The 24,345-nt window shown below is 40.2% G+C and overlaps 1 protein-coding gene across 1 annotated transcript in view; it reads left to right on the top strand.

Annotated features, from left to right (window-relative positions):
* Nucleotides 1–24,345, top strand: part of COL4A6 (collagen type IV alpha 6 chain) — a 294,450-nt gene that overhangs the window by 200,797 nt on the left and 69,308 nt on the right. The window contains exon 4 of the mRNA XM_036227183.1: nt 23,928–24,062. Coding sequence (XP_036083076.1) covers nt 23,928–24,062 — 135 coding nt within the window. The remainder of the gene's footprint in view (nt 1–23,927; nt 24,063–24,345) is intronic.

Raw genomic sequence — 24,345 nt, 5'->3', positions numbered from 1 at the left:
CTCACTTATGATCACAGAAAGTTGATGGTAGACCTGAGACCAAGTCTCATAGTCCCCTGGCCAGGATACTTTCCTTACTACCTCTTGTAATAAATACCCCACTACTCCCTCCTCCTGCCTTATGATGATTTTATAGCAACTCTATCTCTAATACTGAAGAGACTTAATTTTCAATGAAGTCTTTGTCAGTTAACCTGATTTTATAGGTGTTGTGACAGCGTCTGTCACCATGTTATAGGGGTTTTGTTGCCCTAACAGCTTAGAGTTGGAAGAGAAGCCAAATGTGCTGAATGCCAGATAATTAAGAGAAGTGTGAAAAATGAACGTGGGCAAGAAAAAGAGTAACAGTTTGTTAACAGGGTGAGGTTGGCAGGCCAGTGACAAGAGATAACTGAAAAACAGATTCCGGGTACATTCAGAACTTGGACTTTAACAAAGTTAGGGGAAGAAGGGAGAAAAGCTGGGAAGAGAAAAGAGCCTCTGAATGATATATTGTTTCTTGTACGCTATAGGCAGGCAAAGAAGAAGTATATTTTGCTACTAAGTCTATTTATTGAACCATCAGTACTTGCTCAAGTTCCTTTGACCCCCAAAGGTATTCTGGCTCTCACTTTGAGAAATGCTGCTCTACATTTTAGAGTTACTAAAGTGTGGAGCACTAACACAGACCCTTTCCTTGGTCCAGTTCAAACAGCAAGCTATCAGAGCAGAACTTTGCAGACAGCTCTCTTCAGGAAGTAGTCCCCACTCCATCTTGGAGTGCCCTTCCTTTTTCTTTTTCCCTGTGAGACTCAGAGTGACTTGAGCAATCAGCAAAACCTACACTGTGGGTTCTTTGTAAGTGTGCTCTCAAGAGGGATAGAGCCTCATTAAGGCTTTCAACTTTTAGAAAACTTCCCTGGCAGATGGAGGGGAGTTTATACAAAACTTGGTCAGAGTTTGCTTTTTCCCTGAGGAACTGTTTTCCATTATTGCTTTTTTTAACCACTAGAGTTAAAAAGTTCAGGATTTGTCCAGATAAGGTAAAGTAAACAAAATGCTTTACTCCACTGGTGGTTTCCCCAAGCTTAACTTTCCTTCTCCCCACCCCTTCCCATCTTTCCACCCCAGTTCTCATGATCCTGACATATAACACCCTGTGACCCCTCTTGCATTTTTCATAGTCCCTCAAGATAAGCAAAATTAATAGAAGTAGGTATATTCAGAGTGTCCACTGGTGTTACAACATCTATTGATACAAGATTTAGAAAAGTGTGTGAGCTGTATAAAATGGACATTCCAGCCTTAAATAAATGTGCATTTATCATGTATAATTGGTTGATTTCACATTTGTTCTTTCCTAATCAAGAACTAATTATTCCCCTTGCATGTTAGCAAATTGTCACGTTTTGGGGGATTTGGAGTGTGTTAATTTTAAATCAAACTACAAGAGTTTCCTGATGTCAACTACAACTGTTCAAGAGTGCTTTTGTTGAAACCTCATTGCATCCAACGTAGAGAAGATTGTAGTTAAAATCATTTTCCTTAAATTAAGCATCCCCATAGTATTATAGATATTCCACTTAAATGCTCAGTAAAATCCAATAGGCCAAAATCTTTGCTATCTGAGATATTTGTGGAATCCCTTTTTTAGGAAGAATCATATATGACAGGAAAATGATCTAAGAAGTCAGTGATACAGCCCAGAAAAAAAAGCTTCCAGGCAGTATCCTGGGATCCCTATTTATTTAGTCCATGTCCTATAGCTCGAACAACTACAGTCCCAAACAATAAAACGTGATCATACTGGAAAGTAACTCAGAGGCCCACCTAGTCTTCAAACAACAAAGAAAGATTTTCTATCATGTCCACATGACTCTATCTCGTGAGAAAGGAAGTTTGCCTCTGACAATTTAGAAAGATCTGCATCAACAAAGGGTTTTTCCCCCCTAAGGGCTCAATGAACCATACAATTCTATAAACTTGCACAGTCCATACTCTAAGAGTCCCCATTACATAAAAGATTTGCTGTAATCTCTAATAAATGTCTTAGTAAATTAATGAGTTCTATGAAATATGAAACCCACAGGTGCCACAAATCCTAGAACAATATTCCCAAGGGCTGAGGAAGGGCTTGTGAATAAGACAGTGCCTTCTCCAGCTTGGGAAAGAAGTGACAGTTCTAGTTCTGCTTCAACCTGGCCTGAACTCCAACAGGACCAGATGCTTCCTCTGTTCTTATTTGGTTCCTAAGCTTTTCCATGTAAATCATTCAGTGGTCTCAATACCTATGATAGTATCCATTTTCATTTCAACATATATTTCTTGATCACCTGGTTGGGGTCCCAGAATACAAAGATGAATAAGACATAGTCTCTGTCCTCAAGCACCTTGTTTCTTGGTGACAGAAGGAAACCAAAATATTAACAACCACAATTCAGAGAGGTAAATGTTATTATAGAAGTATAAACATAATGCACTGTGAGAACTTTTGTTATTTAACAGAGAGGAAAAATAGATATTAGGATAATTATTTACTTTGCTGTTGGCCAATTTGTTATTATTGGTTAAGATCACATTTATCTGAACTAGAAAAAAAGAAACATAATTAGTTTATTACTGTACCTTATAGGAATGTACATTGATCAGCGTAAAACTTCTTACAAATTTTTTTTGGCCTTAGAATTCACGTTTAGGCCTTTATTTACATATTATATAACATTACTTTTGTGTATCTATCTCCCCTACTGTAATGTAATCTAAATGAGGCCAGGGACTTTTCTCTGTTTTGTTCACTGTTGTATTTGCAGAGCCTAGAACCAAGCCAGTAAGTGTGTAATAAATATTTGTTGAACAGATGAGTAAATATAGATAATTAAAATTATGATTAATGTAATGAAATAAAATTAATATGTATGTTTAGAGATTATAACAAGAGGATATATGATGTAGGTCAGGTCATTGTGATAATCCTCTCTGAGGAAAAGACAGGTGAACAGAGACATGAGGAGTCAACCAAGACAAGAGTGTTACAATTCAGACAACAGAGAGCTTATATTTGGCAAACAAAAAGTCCCTGGAAATCTGAAGATGTCTGGTTTTTAAGTGATTCACATCTGCAGGCTACTCATGTTAAGGAATAGTTTTGAAGTGGCGTTTTTTTTTTTTTTCTTGTTTAAAAACTTGTCTCAGTCTCCCAGCTCTACCTAAATTTTGGGGTTTAAAGCCAAGGAAACAGAGTTCAGACCCAAGTTTCCCTCCTGCCTCACTCCCTATGTGGGATTTTAGATAGACATATCTCTGTATTCAGCCTCTTGAAACTCCTCCATGACTCCTTTGTAGCTGGCACCAAAGCACAGGGCACTTTTCCTCCTTGGCTTGCCTAGCGAGAGAGGAGTCTGCCATCTGGAATCAGAAAAACACCCTGCCATCCACTAAACAGTTCATCCTGGCCTCTGGACAATGAGAATTGGGCAATGGCCAATTCCTTGTCTGCAGTTTGCTGATTATCACACCCCGGGGTGTGGGATTATACAGCCAGGACTGCTTTGGTCTGCCTCTCATTAAGGCAGAATGAGCACAGATCCTGACAGGTCAAATCTTCCCCTAGACCTCAGAGGTTGCTGTACAAAGGGCCAGGCTTAATCTCTGGCCAAGTGTATAATTCATTTATCTGCATGGTCATGAATTCTGGGCTCTCAGGGCAGGAAGCACGGGCCATTGTGACTGGTTCTACAGGCCCAGGGAGTCACTTAAGCCCTGATTGTATTGTGTAGGGAGGGATTTTGGAGATGAAGGCCTCTGTCCTCAAGAGATTGAGCAGACTGGAAGGGGAGCCTATGCATATAAAGGAATGGCACTTTAGAGAGAGATTGACAACCTTGTCATCAATGCCCATAAACTTCTCTAGAACATGTAAGTGATGACAAGGGGGTTGGAATAAATTATTTTATAGACTCTAACCAAGAGGAGTTGAGCTAGGTAGAGTTCATCTCAGGATGTTATCCCAATGCATATCCACCACTTTGTAGTGGAGGAACGTTTTACACACCAAGAGTTGTTTTTTTTTTTTTTCATTTGATCCTTTCTCCGGGAGTTGCTTCCAGCTATCAAAGCTCCTATACCACAACCAAAAAGATTTGAAATAAAATTCAGTCTCTATGGAGAGTAAATACTTAAAAACTAATTGGAAATTGTTTGGAAATTTACAGTTTCCTGGCTTGGGCAGCTGGCATTCTCTCTGATCCTCTGGACTTCCTGCTCAACAAAGATGGGAATGGGATATCATTTTGTGCTCCTGGGGTTTCATTTGCACAGTTCCACAGCCTGAGGGAGGTTGACTCATTGCAAAAAAATGTAGTCTCAAATTTAGAGTAATTTGTGTTTTGAAGTATTTCAAGTTCCATGTCTTTCATGTTACTGCAACCCTGATGGAACTGTGTGCCAAAGAAGGTGTTTTAATAACAGATTGTATGTCATATATATGCTTCAGGTTCCAGAAAGGGAGGAGGAAGAGTGGCAAATGGCACTGCAGAAGAATGCAGATAACAGGGCGCTGGTACCTACTCTCACCTCAAACAGGCACTTGACCTCTTTGTGTGGTGAAAAATCCTGATGCCTCATTTTTCCTTTTCTCCCTATTCATTTTTGGATTGTGATGTGAGAGATGAGGAAATCCTAAGCCTGGATCTCCCCAGCCAATTCTGTTAGTGCCTACACTGACAATCATTCATCATTTCACTGAAGGTCTCTGAGTTCAGCCATCTATTTTCTGGGCTTGGGTCAGGCATTAAATATATTATCAGTCATTACTACTTTACCCCCCCCCCACACACACACACAAATACATTTATCAAATTAGTCTCCATAGAAAATTGGGTCCCTTGTGGAAATGGACTGGAAGTATAAAGCTGGGGGTGACAGGATAAGAATATGTTTGCTTAGGCTTTTCACACTTTGACATCTGGTTTCCAGATCACCAGCAAGTACTAACAATTCCTTGTTTCATGTACCTTATCATTGGTAAAACCATGAGAGTACTCCACATCCCAGTGCATCCCAGTTTGTTGCTTTGTTTTCATTTAGCAAGTCTGTATTAAGCATTCATTCGAGCACTATGCTAGGTCCTACGGAAAATATGGAAAACATTTCTACAGTCTTCTTTTGATGAACTTGCTCTCTGGTTGTTAGAGATAAGTTAATAAAATCTGCAACATATGCATATAAGAACTGTCTGCTTAAGTGACATGAATGCTCCAGATAGAATTTTGTAGTGATGTAGCAGATGGATTAGTTAGAATAGGCTTCTTGATGGAGGTGGGACTTTACCTAGAACCTTGAAATATGGATAAAAATATTATGGAGGAAAGAATGAAGAGGGCTCTCTGTGCAAAGAGAATAGCATGAACCAAGGTCCAGAGGTGGGAATGAGTCTATTAATGTATACAAAGGGGACACGTAAAAGAGATGAGGGTAGAAAAAAACAGTTTTGGACCAAAGAATGAAAAGTAGAGGAATTTTGATTTGATCCTTTACAGCAGTATTTTCAAAAACTTTTTGATCACACGCTCCTATCAGACAAATACCTTAGCGCACTTCCAATATATTATTTATAAACTCTATAATTATACTAATGTACTCATACATTATAAAGCATGCACAAAAATTATAAAGGATGCACAAAAATTATAAAGGATGATGGAATAAAACTTTGAATGTTCTAATATTTCCTGCTCACATCCCAAGTAATCAGCTTGTGCTCCTCCTGGGGTATCTGTACCTCTGCTCTGGATACCACTGCTTTAGAGCAGTGGTTCCCAACCTTTTTGGCACGAGGAGCCAGTGCTCCTATGAGAATCTAATGCCTGATGATCTGAGGTAGAGCTGAGGTGGTGATGCTAGTGCTGGGGAATGGCTACAAATACAGATGAAGCTTCACTTGCTAACCTGCCACTCACCTCCTGCTGTATGGCCCATTTCCAAGCAGACCATGGACCAGTATTGGTCTGTGGCCCAGGGGTTGGGGACCCCTACTTTAGAGCATCAGTTAAACATTGTGAGAACAGAGAACCCTTTAAGAATCTAATGAAAGCTATATATCTTCTCCTCTTCCCAAATATCTATACACAGATACTTAAAATTTTCATACAAGTAATTTCAAGGAGGATGGGGTAGGTTGTGAACACTCTGAAGCCCATTCTTCGGCCCCAGTCTAAGACCCCCTTCTCTGGGTAGAGAAAGGCACTGAAGGCATTTGAGTATCTTAGTGGCCTGTAGATTTTAATCTTTCAGGAAGTTGAATCTGGTCATCCATTGTGCATAAAATGAATTGGCTGCATCCAGGGTTGGGTGGGAGAGGGCAGATGGTACAAGAAGAAAGACAAGTTAATAGGATATTTCAAAACCTCAGACCTAAAATGCAGATATAATGACAATGGCAGAAAGAGAACAGATGCAAATGATATTTTAAAGGGAGCATGGTCAGATGACAACTCTGAAGCCTCAAATTTTGGGTAGTGGAAGATGGCCAGTGATAATTGGAAATTATAAACTGGTTCAGATGACAGCCCAGCATCCCAATAGAAATGGTCTGAGGGTGATAGGAAACATAGATGAAGCTTGGGGGAATAGTGGACAGGAAACACAGAATGGGGAGTTCAAACAATGGGAGTAGAGTAGCTATGAGAAGAGAGAGAATAACAATAATAAACATTTATGTACTAGGCGCTGTTGTAAGCACTTTATGTAAGTTGATTCAGTTAATTCTTATGACAACCTCTGTGAGGCAAGTACTATTATTATCATCATTCCACTTTATAAATGGGAAACTGAAGTAAAGCAGATTGCCTCAAGGTCACACAGCTATGAAGTATCAGAATAAGGAATTAAACACAAACAGTCTCCAGAATCTATGCCCCTGAGCACTATGTTGTGCTGCCTCTCAAGAGAGGGGTGGAGAGTGAGTTACAGGAACATGCACAAGGGAAAAGAGAAGAAGATAAGCAGAAGAAAGGACTAGCACCTAGTGAGCACCCACCATGGATCAGGTATTGTGCCACTACTCATAATAATAAGCAGCAACAGCATCATAATTAAACCACCAAGAGCTTTCGATGTCCAAGACACTGTGCCAAGCACTTCATGGGGCATTGTGAATACATGTCATTTTAAGCCACTCAGCACCCAAATACCTTTTTTAGTTGAAAAGAATCCCCCATCATATGAATCTTGTTGTGGTATGGGGCCCCCACCTATCACTATGGAAGCCAAAAGAAGTCAGATATTCCCTTTACCTGTTTCTGGGTAGTTAGGGGGTGAGCATAAGACCTATTCTGGGCCAATAGAGCACTTTCTCTGCAACTATCAATATGGAGCAATGAAAGCTGAGATGACTAATCAGAATTTAACCATAGTGGTAGTCAGTGGATATGGCTATGATACCCTGACCAGATTGCTCCTGCTATCTAAGCTCCAAGCTCTCCTCTACCCTTTTATCTATTCTAGAAATTTCTGTATCATAGATTGGCAAACTACAAATCTGGCCCACTGCTTCTTTTTCTAAATAAAGGTTTATTGACACACAGCCACACACATGTATTTACTTATATCATCTGGCTGCTTTTGTACTACAATGGCAGATTTGAGTAGTTGCAACACAACATGGCCCACAAAGCCTAAAATATGTATTACCTGGCCTGTTACAGAAAAAGTTTGCCCATTCCTGCTTTATGTCCCTCCACTAAAATTTTTTTCTTGATATATGCAGAGCTAATTTCTTTTGCTTGTAGCCAAGAACTTTAACAGATACAAATGGATAATCTCATCCAATCTTTACAAGTACCTAGAACAGTAGGTGCTACTGTAAACATAAAACTGAAGATAAGAAAAGTGAGATGCAGACAGGTTGTCTGCCCAGGATCACAGAGATAGTAGATGCTAGCAACACAGTTGAAATTCCAACCCAGATCTATGTGACTCTATCACACATGAAAGAAATAAAGAAAATAGAGATGAAATAGTTAGTGGTCCTAGATGTCTCTTGAGATTCCAAAGGAAAATGATTTCCCCCAGTTATTTAGAGGTACCAAAATGATCAGTACCATGGAAACAGAGAGGAAAAAGATATAGAGATAGTAGCAGCTTGGGTTTGATATGTTTATCTCCTTCTTGGATGCTTCTATGCACTCTCTTATAATGTTGGTTTGAGACTGTTGAAAGGTTATTCTGACCTCTAAATTCTCAGATATCCTGCCAGCCTTTCGCTTGCTGAGATATCTAGAATATATTTGCATTACAGCCCAGGACTATACTAGACTGTGGAATTTGAATTCCTTCTTTAGGTCACTGAGACCTCCGCTGGATCCAGCCAATAGTAAGCAAAATACCACATTTTTCTTCTGCTAAAATGTATACCTTTTGAGGACAGTGTATGGTTTTCTAACTAATCCTACAGATACGTAGAAATATGTAGTCAGTGCCCTTTTTTGAGGTAGTACATGTGCAGATGACCACAAAAGCTTTTTTTATAGGCAACCCTGTCTTCTCGATGTGGCTAGGGCAGATGATCACTTTCACAGAGAGCTCAGCAGTCTGGAACTTTTGCTAAACGTAGAAGACAATGGTCAATAAACCATAGACTTTCAAAAGGTTCAGGCAAATACAGTTTTTCAGTCTTATGCACTAGGCCTGTAGTTCCTTCGGTGGGACTCCTAGAAATGCTTATAATAACATGATCTTCCTCCCACTCAGCATAGCATTTAGTTGAGCTAATTAATGACAGGTAAACATCTCATAGCACTGAGGCCTTTGTTAGAAGAGTCTGGAAATAGTGATATTCAAAATGCAGACTACTTCAGGAGACTTCTTGGACAAAGGTATCTGGAGTATAATTGGACTGACCTGTGTGTGTGTGTGTGTGTGCACGCACGCGCACGTGCACGCGTGAGTGCACACATGTGAGTGTGTATTCACCCTTCTGTTAAAATAGTCTACTTCTTTTAAGTTTTTGGGGGGAGCTCGTGTCAGAGTTTCTTTATTGTCTGGTCACATGTACTGATGGAATATTTTCCTCTGTGATTTTACCCCCAGCAAACTTCTCTGACAGTTAAAGAAGAAAACCCTGCTTCTGCCAAGTTATTGGTTGGGAGAGAATTTGTGAGGGCCTTGCATTGTTCAGAATATGACTTGTCCCCCCAGGAAAGTCTTGTTACTCTCTGCTACTATGTCCAGGGAACACCTAATGGTGTCTGAAAATAGACATCTCTTTGCTGTGGATCAAATCTAGTTCTGTGGCCATCCAAGCTCGCTCTTTTTTAAATGAGCGCCTAGAGCTACCTAGCAAAAGAGTGAATCCAGGGAAGCTATCAGGAACTTTCATTAATATTTCTTTATTATCTGCATGTGGGAAAGGAGTGGTGGTTAGGACAGTTGAGCCAGACTACAATTTACTCACCCCAATCATTTCAGCACAGTCAATAATTCTCATAACCTAATCACCATGCTGTGATCATATTCACCGAGTATTGAATCCTTTTTCAAAGACCTTTCCCCATTGAAGATTCTCATTTAAATCTCCCAACAATCCCATTGAAGTTCCGTAATTAGGGGCTGTCTTGTAGGTCAGCTGGTCAACAGCCATGCCAGTCAACAGGTCAAATGTTTAGGTGTGTTTCCAGGTGCCCTAGGACTTGGAGAATTGTAGCATTACTGATCAGCCCAAAGAGAAACAGAGCCTAAGCAAACAGCTCACAGTTGCATGTTTTTTTATGATCAGTGACCACTAATACAAAGTAGATAACCAGCAGAAGACTTTGATTCATCTCCCTTTGTCCTTTGATTTTGCTGTAAAACTCTTTCAAATCTTTTCTGACCAAACTCAATGTTGATTCTAAGCACTCGGAGAATACTGCTTAGTGTGAACACTAAATAACACATTACAGCAGTGCGGTCTTGCTTGGTATAATCAGAGAATGGTGTTTGATAGTTCTTTAATTTTACTGTGAAGAAAGCAAAATATGTTGATGAATATCTCTGAAGAGCTCATTCTTCACAGGACTTACCATATGCCCACTCAGATAAGAGGATTGTATGTCTTAGATAAGTCCACAAACAGAAAATACAAATCATAAAATCGTCCACAGCCTACTTCCTAAAGAGAAATAAAAGAGAAAACATGACAGCTGTCATTTTATTAAATGTCATGTAAGCTGCCCCTATTTTGGTGTAGAGTGCTCATGCCTTTGATGGATATGACTAAGTTGTTTGAGCAGGAGAGGGGCTCTTGGCTATTCTCTAATGAACTAGTGATGTGAGTTGATGCATCTCCAAGCATATGGAGAATGAGCTTTTGTGTTTACATGGGTGCAAGGGTGATGCTATTTGATGTTTCATTTACTTCAGCTGCTATCTAGAGCAAATTTCTCAGCCTCAGCTGCACATTAGAATCACCTGGGGAGCTTTATTCAAAATCAATGTCCAGGGCACACCCTGTCTTAGCTTGAGCTATCATAATAAAATATTATAGACTGGGTGGCTTAACCAACAGAAATTTATTGGCTGGAAATCCATAATAAGGGTTTCAGCGTGATAGTGCTCTGGAGAGAACTCTCTTCCTGGCTTGAAAATGGCCACCTTCTCTCTGTGTCCTTATATGGTGGAGAGAGAGCTCTGTCATCTCCTTGGCTTATAGGGACACCAGTTGTTTGCAATTAGGGCTCTATCTTATGACCTCATTTAACCTTAGTCACCTCCGCAAACAGCTTTTCCCTAATACAGTCACATGTTGGGGGTGAGGGCTTCGACATATGAATTTTAGAGGAACATAATTCAGTCCATTGGACACCCTAAATCAGTTATTTAAATCAGACTCTCTGAAAATGAGACCCAGAGAACAATAGCTGTTAAAGTTCCTCAGGCAGATTCTGATATGCAACCAAGTCAAGAGCTACTAATTTAGAGCTTTGCTACTTGAACTGCAGCTCACAGAACAGCAGCATCAATATCACCTCCAAGCTCATGAGAAATGCAAAATCTTGAGTCTCACCTCTGACTTACTTAATAAGAACCTGAAGAAACTGCGTTTTAATAGGATCCCCAGGTGATTCATATGCACACCACATTTTGAGAAGCACCAATTTAAGAGCATCTTACATGTTTCTACTCTAGAGAATCTTCCTCCTTCTTTATATAGTCAAATACTTGCAACAATAACTATATGAACTCTTTACATACTATAGGATTATTTCCAATACCAGGTGTTTGACTGTGAAGTCTTCTGACATTTGCTTGATGATACAGAGTACATGAGGTGGTGTGCTGGGGTCTGATCACTTACTCGGGTGCCATGTGCAGTGTTGGGTAACTTCCAGGTAGTGAGTGAAGTGACTAGTTTTAAGTTCTCTGAAAACTAGGGTACAGTCCCCTTTTTCTTCCTCATGATTTATTTGCTTTTGGATTGGTTTCACAGAATTATCTTCTCTCAAAACCATTTGCAGCTTCTTGGTCAGGCTAAAAATTTCACTCAAATAGGTTGCTTAGCTTTTTATTGCCCAAGCATTTTGTTTATTAAAAGTTTACCACTAACCCAATCTAGATGTTTCCTATAAGGACTGCTCATGCCGTTACGTAGCTGTTTTCATTGTTTCCATATAAATCAACCTCGTTGGTCTTGTTACAATGTAGTTGTTAATTGCATGGTGGTAAGTGGTTCTCTATGGCTCTCTGGACTATAGATTTTCTTTGTTGTAATAGTGCATTTACTAGTTTCATTTGAAGAAGATGAAAAATTTTTGGAGATGGATGGTCATGATGGTTGCACAATAACATAAATGTGCTTAATGCCACAGAATTGTACACTTAAAATCAGTTAAAATGGTAAATTTTATGTTATACATTTTTATCACACTTTAATGCACTTTACTAAATGTACCCTGGTTTGTACCCTGGTTTGTACCCTGGTTTGGAACAGAAAAAGGGCATTAGTATAAAAACTGATGAAATCTGAATAAAGTGTGGAGTTTCATTAATAGTATCATAGCAATTTTAATTTCTTAGTTTTAATGTACAATAGTTATATAATATGTTAACATTAGTGGAAACCAGGTGATGGGATGCAGAGTATATATGGTAAATCTAAGAGTATTCCAAAATAAAAAGTTTATTAAAAAAGAAGAAAATTGATTCCATTATGACTTATCATTTTAGAAAGGAGGTAGGAATGAGCAGTAGAACAATCTGACAGAAGACAACAAGAGGTAGAACCCTTTTCTTCAGAACTTCTACGATGAGACCCTTAGAAATGATAGCAGTTAAAGTGCAACAGAGCACCCTCACCATGATACGATACTTCGAAGATGACTTGACCAGATGGTACTTTTCTTTCCAGGTTCTAAGATATTTTCTATGGAGGGAGGGAGGGAGGGAGAGAGAGAGAGAGAGAGAGAGAGAGAGAGAGAGAGAGAGAGAGAGAGAGAGCGCTACCTTAAAATGAATTGTAACAGTACTATTTACTGAATGTCAGTCGGCATAGTGCTTAAGAGTGCAAAAGCTTGTTTTTGAATAGTGCTTTTCCTATTTCCCAACTGTATGACTGTGAGTAGTAATTTAACCTCTTTGCCTCATTTTCCTTATGTAAAAAGTGTGGATGATAATTGTACCTTCTTTATAAGACTTTTCTGAGCATTAAATGAGACCATCTTTATGAGTTGATTAGCACAGGCTTGACATATAGTAAACTCTAGGTATTATTATTATGTGCATGTATTATAAGTGTTTTATACATTTATGTTACTTATAAATATTGTATAAGTCTCATTTTTTTTTATTTTTACTCTCAAATTCTATATTCTATGTTATATATACCACATGCCCCAATTATAAGTATACAGCAAAAAGAATTTTTTCAAAGTTAACACACCCATGTAATCAACAACCAGATTACAACATAGAATATTATCATCACCCCATAAGTCTTCCATATGTCCCCTCTTAATTATTACCCACTACAATTAACTCCATTTGTTTGTTTCTATTCACTTTCAGAGATCCTTACTCCTCCATCTTTCATAATTTGACATAATTTACAGGGTATTTAAAACATTAACATGGTTCAAAAGTCAAAATTGTACATTAGTTAGTAATCTGTTTTTCCTTCTTCCCTCTCTTTTCTCCAATATCTAATTTGAAGTAACATGGCCATTTATTTTTAAATAAGAATCCCATGGCACTTTTGTCAGAAATTTACACAGATGGTAATTAAGTCCCCTTTATTAAGTTCAACTGATATTAAATGAGGACATACTATAGCAAAGTATAGTAGTGGAAAGAAAGTGAACCAAAAGCCTGTCTCTAGATGCTACAAGCTCGATTAGGGAAACAGGCCCTTTGACATAGAATTCTAATTCAGTGCACACTCTGAATATAATAATGGAAGTACAAAGTTCTGTATGTAAACTTACCAAAGTAACAACAAAAAAAGGAAAACTTAACATCTTCTTTGTTAATAATTTATCTAACAAAAAGTATATTGGACATTTTACAGATAAAATTTTTGAATTCTACTAATAGACATAAAATAACTAAATAAATGGTGAAATATACCATGTTTGTGGATGGGATGGCTTATCATTGTAAAGATGTCAATTTTTCCCAAATCTATTCATCCAATGTCATTCCAATGAAAATACCAGCAGGCTATTTTAAGGAACTCAAAAAACTTATTCTAAAATATGTAAGAAGAATAAATGCCTATGAATATCTAAATCAATTTTTAAAAAGAACCGAGAGAGGCTTGCCCTTCTACAGTTAGAGACATACTGCAAAGATGTTATCATCATCGTCATCATTTTATTATCATCATCAACTGTAAGACTGGCATAGTAAAAGGCGAATAAACCAATGTAATGGAATATAGAGCTCAGAAACATGATAAGATCAATGCAATCTCACAGTAAGAGAATAATGGGTAGTTTGGTATTAGAAAAAGGATCACTATGTGACAGAGCTTCTCAATCAGTCTATCACATTGCAAACCACAAATGGATTATAGGGGTGTGGAGCTCTTGATGCTCTTGACCCTTAGGATGGTCAGGAGGAATCTAAAGTGCCCAGAGCACCTAAGCTGGTGGCCGCCATCTCTGGCTATGAGCAGCTGCATCAAATTACCACATTAAGTTGAGAACATACTATCGTATTCTCTCTGTGCTATGACATGGAAAAAACTGAGAAGCACTGCTATATGAAGAAAAATAAAGTTTGACAGCTACCACATAGCACATTAAAAGGTGACCTCCAGGTAAATTAAAAGCCTAAATACAAAAGATAAAACTATAAATGTAGAAGAATTTCTTCATAATTCAAAGTGGTGTAAGGCTTCATGAATTTTACTACATCAAGCTTAAGTATTTCAATTTAGTGAAGGACACCATAGATAAAGTTAACAGACAGATGATAGACTAGATGATATTTGCAGTGTCTAAAACTGACAAGGCATTGGTACCTAGAATGTCCAAGGAACTCTGGTAAATTAACAAGAAAAAGGAAGAAAAAATGGGCAAGTATATTCACAGAATAGACAACTCACAGAAGGGAACTGGATTGGGTTACAAGAATATGAAGAGATAATCAATCTTACTAGTGTTCAGAGAAATGCAAATTAAAATAATAGTGAGATACCACATTATACTCATCAAATGGACAAAAATTAAAAAGTCAGATAAGAGAATAAAGTCAGTAATATGTTAATAACTATGTATGGTGTCAGATGAATACTAGACTAAGTTGGTGAAAGCTTTATTAGTTATGTAAATGTCTAATTACTATGTTGTACATCTGAAACTAAGCAAATATTGTATGCCTGGAAAACATTTGGTTGGAAGCCAGAGAATACAGGATGAATTTTAGTGTTAGCAAGGAGACCATTATGTCTGAAGTCTAGGGCAGATAGGACTGTTTAGTGGAAAATAATCCTGCAAGGACAGGTGTTTGCTGGATGGTAAAGGGCTTTCAATGTTTGGTTAAGGAGTATGGGTTTTATTTAGAAAGTAATAGGGAGTGATTTACAGTTTTGAGCAAAGGGACAATAGGATCAGATTTGGGAAGAATACTGTACAGAATGTTAGACAGATTGCAGCAATGTTTGACTGGACATAGAGATAACCCCCAGAGGCTGTTTTCCTTATCCAGGTGATGGCTAATAAGGGACTGAGCTAAGTTTCTGTTGTTGGTCCCTAGGGACCAGTAATGGCCTGAGGAAATTGGCAGAACCTGAGAAATAAATTACAGTGGCATCTCATTTTTATAGAGGAAGTGGGAGAAGCTATAGAAGGTGGATGATATCAAGAGAGGGGCAAGATCCTTTGGGCAGAATGGAAGGAGCCAGTGAAGAGGCCTGTGAGAGGATAAAAGACTAAAGAAACCATAGTATAATGCAATGCAGGCTAAGGAGGGGGTTTCAGAAGAGAAAAGAGTATTTGGCAATGATGAATGATGCAAATGTCTGCGGGACTGGAACTTAGCAGAATTCACTGGTTACTTTCTGGAGAACACTTCCAAGAGAGAGGAGTAGTTAGGTCCAGATTGCCTAACTACTGAAAGTGGTAGCAGAGGAAGTCGAGGCAGTGAGTGTTGACTAGAATATCAAAAAGTTTGTTCTGGAAGGGTAGTGGAGAGATGTGGTGGTCAGTTGTTGGGAATAGTAGTCAGGGGGTCAGAGGACTGATGTTAGTTCTATTTTTTAGTATTAAGCAGACCAGAGTATGTTTTCAAGACCAAGAGAAAACAATCAGCCAAGAAGATATGAGAAAGTAGAAGAAGAGTTACTAGACTAAGGTCCCAAGGGTTAGGAGAATTCCTCTGACCCTGGAGCAGCCTACCTGGCAAGGCTCATTGAAAGCTAGCTTTGCTGTACCTTGATTTACACCTTTCCCCTAATCAAGCTCTTTCATGTTGCCCTTGGGAAATCTTCACTCTCCAGATAGACTTACTAGAGCTTCCTTTCCCTCCACCCCATCATGCCCTCCTCACTTATTTTTTCCTTCTCCTGAGTTCTGGAGACTGGTTGAAACTGGACTAACAAAGAGATCCCTCTTTGTCAGTCAAGTCAAGAGGAGCAATTAGCTGCTAGATTTTAGGGCCAAAGGACCTGAAGCACTCAAAGTCTTCAAGGGGAAAGTACTTGAATGTTTGTTCACCACTCAGCTTTAGGGGTCAATAGTTGCTACTCTTGGCCATGGCAGGCTTCATTGGGGACTTTATTTCTACAGAATTATCCATTAACATTTTCTGAAAGATTGCCAGCCCCAGATCTAGAAGCTTTTAAAATCCTCATAAAAGCAGAGAATTAAAAAAGTGGTGATCAATAGAGACAAGCAGGGCATGGGGCCTCTTGCCCAGTTAACCTCCCAAACCAGGCCCCTGGCTCAACTGGCAAACTCCGCTTTCATCTCTTTTCTCCCCCAGGTCCTAGTGTTTGGCTCATTTTGCTTCCTTTTCCAGCTGCTACTCCCTCCCTCTTCACCTTCTCACCTGGATTCCTCTCAGAATAGTTTCCTGATTTATCCTTTGCTCTGCTTTCTCTAGGAGCCAGATAATTGTTTTAAGTTGTTTAAACTGCTTTCACTGTTACTATCTCTAAGAAAACAATTAGGCCAAGTAAGATATAACAAAATTTTAAATGACACTATTGAAATGGGGAAGGTACAGAGGACCAAGAACTGACAAAATATGAATTTTCAATGAGCTGTGAACATGTGAGCTACCTACTTCCCTCCCCACACATGTCATTGACTCTGCCCAGGGAGTTGGCATCAGCCTAAACCACCTCCCTTTGAGTTGGATGCTAGACCCAGCTACAAGGTCTTTTAGTCTGAGGTAGATGCAGCCTGTTGTTAACAGTCTCGTGGATTTTCTCCATATGTGGATTTCCAGGTTGCTCTCTCTGGCTCTGGATTTGTCTTGACAGAATTGACTCAAGTACTAAATGCTGCATATAATTTATATCTATAACTAGTCAGACTTCACACTTTGAGCAGCCAAATTTTCTAGTAAATTATCTGTTTATCTGGCTCTTTCTCTAGCCGGGACCCCAACATCAACTATGTCAACAGTGTTCTCATGTCCTTCTATTGAATCTATCCCTCTCCCTCACCCTAGTCCTCACTCCCAGTACTTCTGATGTATGTGCTAGTGCCCAACTCTGGAAAACCTCACCATCTGTTTTGCTTGCTCCTGCACCTGAGCTTCTAAGTACTGTTTGGGGAAGCTTCCCACAGACACGTTCTCTAGTGCCCATGGAACTCCCAGGGCTGCTTGGCAGCCCTTCACACTTTCCTAACAATTAACTCCTTGCCATGTCCTCCACAGCAGGGGTCCCCAACTCCAAGGCTGCGGACTGGTACAGGCTGTGGCCTGTTAGGAACCAGGCCACGCAGCAGGAGATGAGCAGTTGGCTAGTGAGCAAAACTTCATCTGTATTTGCAGCCACTCCCCAGCACTAGCATCACCACCTCAGCTCCACCTCAGATCATCAGGCATTAGATTCTCATAGGAGCACTGGCCCCTGGTGCCAAAAAATTGGAGACTGGTGCTCTAAAGGAAGGGCAAAAGGAAAAGTGTTTTGAAGTTTCTTAAGTATTCTGTCATCATTAGTTTCTTTCTTACCATGTATTTCATGGCTAGGAGGGAGACCCCCAGCTACTTAGGCCAGAGTCTGTTAAACTCTTGCATCCTATCTACGCTGGCCCCATAGCTAAGATGGGAATTCCAGTTGGAAAGGACTAATTGTAAAATTTAAGCCACCTAATTCCTAGGCTGGAGGTCAGGGATCTCTGCTCCTCTTTCCCTTTTCCACAAGGGGTTTGTCAGGATAGCAACAAAGTTTTTTTAAATCTCATTAAGCTAATGAGACTTGAAAATATCCTTCTCGTAGATGCCCAAGTGCACATTTGATTCTGTATTTTCATTCATTCCACAGTTACACTTTACCCTACAATTATGTTTTGTCTGTCTATGACACATCAGACACTGTATCTCCAGAGATACTGTGGTGAACAAAGTTAACTGAGCTACCTGACCTCTCAGACCTTCCAATCTAGTGAGAGAAACAGGTACTGAACATACCCTAAATGGCCCCCGGGCATCTCTTTAACGGAAAACCCTTCATCTTCCACCTAAGACTCTGTCCTGTATGCTTCCTCATGTCAGTCAAGAGATCCACTCAGTTGCCCAATCAAGAAACCTGGGAGTCATCCTTCATACCACACTTTATTTTATCCACCAGTTTCAATACAGTACCAAGTCTTGTCAGTTTTAGCCTCTGAGATATCTCTCAGATCCATCTTCTCCCTGTCTCCACTGCCATGAACCAAGTCCAGGTCATTGTCATTTCTCTTTACAGAGATCACAACCTCCTCACTGTGTTCCCTGTCTCCGGTCTTTCTGCCCTATTCATTCCATTACTCTTGTCATATATCTAGAGTTGATACTGTATGAACTTGGGTAAGTCCCTTTCCCTTTCTGGGCTTCAGCTTCTCTAACCTGAACTAAATGATTTCCTGTCTTATGCAGCTCTCTTTTCCATGGTTCTGTGATCAGAATGTTCTTCATTATACTCTCATGCAGCTATCTAGTCTTTCAAAAAATATATAGAAAGACCGGCTTCTCAATGTATATATTCATGCATTAATTTCTCCATTCATTCAGCAAACATTTACTGAGCATTCACTGTGTACTAAGCATTATAGGTAGCATGGATAATTCAGTGTGGAGTAAGACATAGGCCTTGTCTTTAAGGAGCTCAATCTGTTTTAAGGTTATGGATACAAACAGGAAACATAGCCTATACTCTGGGGCAGGGGTAATTATGAAAGGCTCCCTGGCTCCCTAGAGGAGTTGGTATCTTGATTGGAGCCCAAATGATAAACAGGAGCTATCCAGGAGAGCAGAGACATGTACAAAGGTCCTGGGTCAGAACGCTAAGAGAGAGTAAAGCAAGCCTGGAGGATGGTAGACCAAATGGGAGACTGTGACAACACTCTAGGTGAGAAATGAGGAAGACCATGAACTAAAACCATAAGGATAGAGATCAATGGACAAGTTTGAGTTATATTTTGGGGGTGGAGTTGATAGTTCTTGCTGCTAGATTGAATGTGGAAGATGAAAGAAAGACAGAGGTCATGGAGGACCCTTGGATTTCCGCCTTGGTCAACTTTATGGAATACTGCCATTTACTGAGTTCCTTTAACTCAGGAGGAAGAAGCTGCTTTGGGGAATGGGGTTGGGGAGAAGATGATGAGTTCAGCTTTGGTCATTTTGACTTTGAGTTGGAATATCCATCCAGGTGGAGAGATCCAGTAAGCCATTTGCTGTAAGACCTGGTATGCTGAAAAGAGAAATCTGGGCTGCAGGTTCAGATTTGGGAATCATTAACACATAGATGAGGTCTCTTGAGGAGAATTGAGAGACAGATAACTCTCATTTCTAGACTCACATCTCTGCATATCCCATTTAAAAGGAGCATTAAGCACCCAAGCATAACTTCGCCATTTTGTCATAAATGATACCTAAAGAAAAAAAGGAACTGATATTTTATGCTATCTGTCAAGTATTCATTAACTCACTTAAATGCTCGCAATAACTCTACACCAAACTCCTAGCCCTAGAGATTCTGAGTAGTTAAGTCACTTGCCCAAGTTCACACAGCTATTAAATGGCTGTAATGAGATCTGACTCCAGGTCTGTCTGACTCCAGAGCCTGCACCACGATACCACCTAACAGCAGTGCACCGCGTCCTGCAATATAGCTGTATCCTTAGGAAAGCCTGTGCACACCCCTTGTCCCTTTTATGCTTCATAAACAGCATTTGCATCTCCTAGCTTAATGATTTGCTCTCCATTAAAATACAAATCCCTCTGGGGAGAAGTAAAGCTCTAAGTTGTTGTCAGACATTTATGCCTCAGTGGGAATGAGTTTCATATTCTTCCTTAGGAACAAATTTTAATTTTATAGGGAAGGACACTATAAGGTAGTATAAAAAGGCATGAAAGGGCCTTATAATGAAAAACCAACCCCTTCTCAGTTTTACAGTCCTACTTAGTTTGAGGCATGTTCTTTTCAGTTTCTTAGATGCTATTTCTGCATGTGTGTACTACTTTATATACAGACCCATTTCTGGGTCTGGAGCTATGGATTTGGTTGGATATAGTACTTTAAACTACATACTGACCTCAACCCACTGTGGTCAGCAAAAGACAGCCAGACTAGGGTGCAGTTGTGAACCTGCAATTCCTGGCCTTAGGAACCAGTCTCAGCTCATTCTCTTGAGAAATAGACCCTGATGCGCATATTTAAAATCCTGAGCAGATGGAGGCAGGAGACCATGTTGGAAAGACTTGGAGGAGTCCCTTCTGCCCTGTTTGGGTCTATTTGCCAAAATAAATGACAAGTATCAGGGCAAGGAATGCATCCAAGCACATTGAAATTCTGCTAGCAGTCCAAACAGTGATGATGTTTCAGATTGCTTTGTGAAATGCTCATAGTTAGGAAGAGAGAAATGATGTGTGAGCATCTGGATGCTTCGGCCTACTGATGGGAACAGTTCCAGGGGCAGACCTGGGGTTAGGGGGACAGCCTCAAAAACATCCTAGGATGTCTGCCACTGGCAAAAAGGGAAAGAGTCACACACTGGCAACAGGTGGTCTGGTTTGAACCTCGCAATGTCCTTAGTAGCTATGTGACCTAAACACATCCTTCCCCTTCTCTTGGTGTCCTATTTACCTCATGCATAAAATGGAATGGTCTCTAAGGGCCCTTTTTATTCAAACATTCTGTGACTCTCAGACACAGGTCTGATTTCTTTTTCTTTGTATTGAGAGAGGCCCATCCACTTACCTGCTTATGTGTAGCCTTTATATTCTCACACTGGCCTCTGCTGGCTATTATGAAAAGTGCCTCTCATAACTTTGGAGAAAACCCCACCCCCAAAACAGTTCACTGATTAAATATTAGGCTTCAGCAGTCCATTGGTCACTGAGACAGAAACTCTGGCCATTGGAGACAACAGAAAAAGATCATACAGCTATAAGCATAGCCTACACATATCTAGAGATGGCTGACAAAACAACTGACAAAAGAAATGTCTCTTTTTTTCTTTGCTATCTTCATTTGTTTGCACTGCTCTGTACCACTATGTGAAAGGACCTCAGTTGGGTGGGAAGGCCCCTTGTCTTATATCCTATGACTGCAGACTCCAGAAAGGCCTGATACCATGCTGAGTAGGCGGTTCTGAGCAGTGCCTCAGAGGCCTTGAAACATCCCACAGGCCCTTATTCTGGCCCTTAGGTAACTCTGAGAAATTTCTAGCTGGGGCCAGGCCAGAAATACATGTTCCTTCGAGGGGTGTCATTTTAAATGGCTTTTTGTAAAAAGAATTAGAACACAAGGAATTCATGAGTTTTTCAAGAGACTTACTTTAAGCTCTCTGGCTGGAACAGAGGACATGGCTATGTGACTGTGGCAAATTCAACATACTCACCCTGCCAAGAGAATGGGAGCAGGACATGGAACCCTGCCTTTTCTGGATAGAATCAGATTTCCTGTGAATTCCAGCCCTAGGATTGCCTTACTCCTTAGTCTCCTTGTCTACTCTTGCTGAGCATGTGCTCACAAAGGCAAGAGGCCTGAGCTGGAGTATGCCAACCTATGTGCCCATGCCAGGCACTGCTCAGGCTCTAGTGGTATGAGCAAGATGGGAATTGAGTCACACCACAATCTTCTCTCTCAGTAGCTGTTAAATGGTTTATCATGCTCTCCACCTCTCCTTCCCTGATGCAGCAAAACTTTGAACAGGGCTCAGATTAAGATCAGATATTCAGTGTCCTGACTGCATCCTCTCTGCTAGTAATAACATGGCCTTGGCAAGCCTGCCCTGCCTCGCATCCTCCCACAAAGCAGTCTCCTCTTTCCCCAACAGCTGGTTCTTATCTGTCTTTCTTGTTCCTGATTCAGGCAGGCTGCCCTGACTTCATTATGACACACACATGTTCTCCTGAATGCTGGTTGATGAGTTTCAGACCTGAAACACTGCCTTCCTCCCATCCCTCCTCTGTCCCCAAACCTCTAAGAGTTCCCTATTTCCTACCACATCAAGTCTTCAACTTTCCTGCCTTGCTTTCCAGACCCACTTCAGTTGGGGTCCACTTAGCCTTTGCAGTGTGGCTCATGACCCTCCCCAGCCATAGATAGAATGTAAGCATTCCACAAGCTCACCACGGCCAATCCTTCCTTTATGTTCCTGCACCACTTATGCTGTGTTCCGGACTTATACTGTTTGCTGTGGTTTTATGTACATTACTCTTGAAAGCTAGGCCCACATTTTAGACTTCTGTTAATTCTCAGCAGCACTCTAGCACAACTTTTTAAAAGTATTGCTCTTTTTTCTTCTTAGCTTCACATACTGTGTATGTAAAAATTCACCAGCGTAATAAATAACAGTCATTATAAACAAAATTTTAACAACAAGAAGTAAGAGCATAAAAAATAAAAGGTCAGCTTTCACCCCATCATCTTCAGAAATATGCTCATGAAATAGTCTGCAGCCTAGCATCCTTTGTAATCTGTGTGCATGTTGGGAGTCGAAAAAGGTTGAGTGGTAGGTGGTATCTCCCCACCCAGAGAATTGCATCTCCTTGGAAAAAGCATCTTTTCCTTTTCTGCAAAAGTCCTAGATCTTCAGGGGCCTGACTGACCCTGTAAATTGTGCTCTAATGGCCCTGTACAGCTGGTGATCACTTACATCTCCAGGATATGACTCGAGCCACTGCATAAAGCATCTCTCCTGTTTTCCACCTTTTGAAAAGTAAAACTTGAGGGTGAATATTAAAGGGCATGTTTAATGGGCTTTTCTCAGAGTTTTTCACAGATCTACAGGAAATTGCAGACAGTCGGTAAAGAAGTTGAGAGGTGGAGATGGGAAGCATTTATGAAAATGGCTTTCTACCTGATGTGGTGTTGTGTTCTCTGAGAGGCAATGAACATTACTAATGGTTTTCACTTTTCTGCCAAGAAAATTCAGTTCCTGCTGGCATTTGTTCTAAATGATAGACTAGCCTGCCTGTGTTGCACCCACTGCGGTTAATTCTCTGTCTCAGTCAGCTTTAAAATGTCAGCCTGAACTCTCAGACTTAATTGTTACAGACGCTTTATAACCAGAGTGTTCGAAACCCTCAGGGTGCTTTCTCTTGCTATCATAATTGATACATAATGGATATTCTAAGGTTCCTTTGATTTTACCCCTTCGACACCTGTACAGTTGGCAGGGGCAAAGGGAAGGAGAGAACTAGGGAGGGAACAATTTTAAAAAATTATGTGTATATGCATGTTTGTGTGGTTTTCCCCTGTGAGCATCTGTTTCTAGTAATGGGGTACTAAGGTCTGTCAACCAAAGATAAGCTCCAACAGGTTGGTCAACCCATGGGTTTCAGGGTTCTCCCCTTTCTGGACCCTGGAGGCAGCCTTCTTTAGGCACAGCCATTTCTGGACTTCACTGCAAGCATGTGGTTGGCCATTTGGATGTGAGTTATAAAATGTCATGATGCTCTCCAGCATTCTGTTCTTTTACTATTTTGACAGTCTGATAGATGGCCTGGAATTAACTAGGAAGAAGACAATGTTATCCAACTTGAATAACTAATCTCCTAAGAAGTACAAAGTTGAAGGATCTTGGTGCACATAAATCTTATCAAATGTGCTTGTAAAACATGTTCTATCCAAGTAAGTTTAGAGCACCTAAAATAACTTTTTCTGATCTATGTCTGGAACTTTGGCATGCTTCACAGATCTCTAAGCCAAAATTATTTAGTGAAGTGATGGCAGTGTTCTCTTTGTACATGGGAAAATGGGAAATGTTGATGTTAAGTCCTCTGTTAACTAATTGCACTCCTTCTGTTCATCTTAGGGGCAACCAGGATCAATTGGAATTCAAGGTCCATCAGGTCCTCAAGGATTTATTGGCCCTAGTGGTTTACCAGGATTGAAAGGAGAAAGGGGCTCCCCAGGCCCTTTGGGACCATATGGACCAAAAGGAGATAAGGTAAGAACACCAAAGCTTGCTTGTCCTTTGACTCATAGGTCACAATTATGAAGCCGAAAGGTTCTAAATCTCAGTTCTGTTGTGGTAAAAATACTGATCCTGAATACAGTGATGCCAGGCTACTTGCTTTAATAAGAGGTAGACTGGGGCCTATGCCTATGCTACTAGTGTATCAGCCCATTTCTGGAGAGGCTATGGTAAGCAAGCCATAAAGCGCATGTATTATTACTTGCTAGACAAGTGGGCTCACCAGGGTGGGAAGTCATGTGGGTTTGAACTGGAC

The sequence above is a fragment of the Rousettus aegyptiacus genome, unplaced genomic scaffold (genome assembly GCF_014176215.1).
Source record: "Rousettus aegyptiacus isolate mRouAeg1 unplaced genomic scaffold, mRouAeg1.p scaffold_m13_p_9, whole genome shotgun sequence".
Classification (NCBI taxonomy): domain Eukaryota; kingdom Metazoa; phylum Chordata; class Mammalia; order Chiroptera; family Pteropodidae; genus Rousettus; species Rousettus aegyptiacus.
Note: the sequence above shows the minus strand (reverse complement) of the source record. Positions and strands in the feature narration are given on the sequence as shown.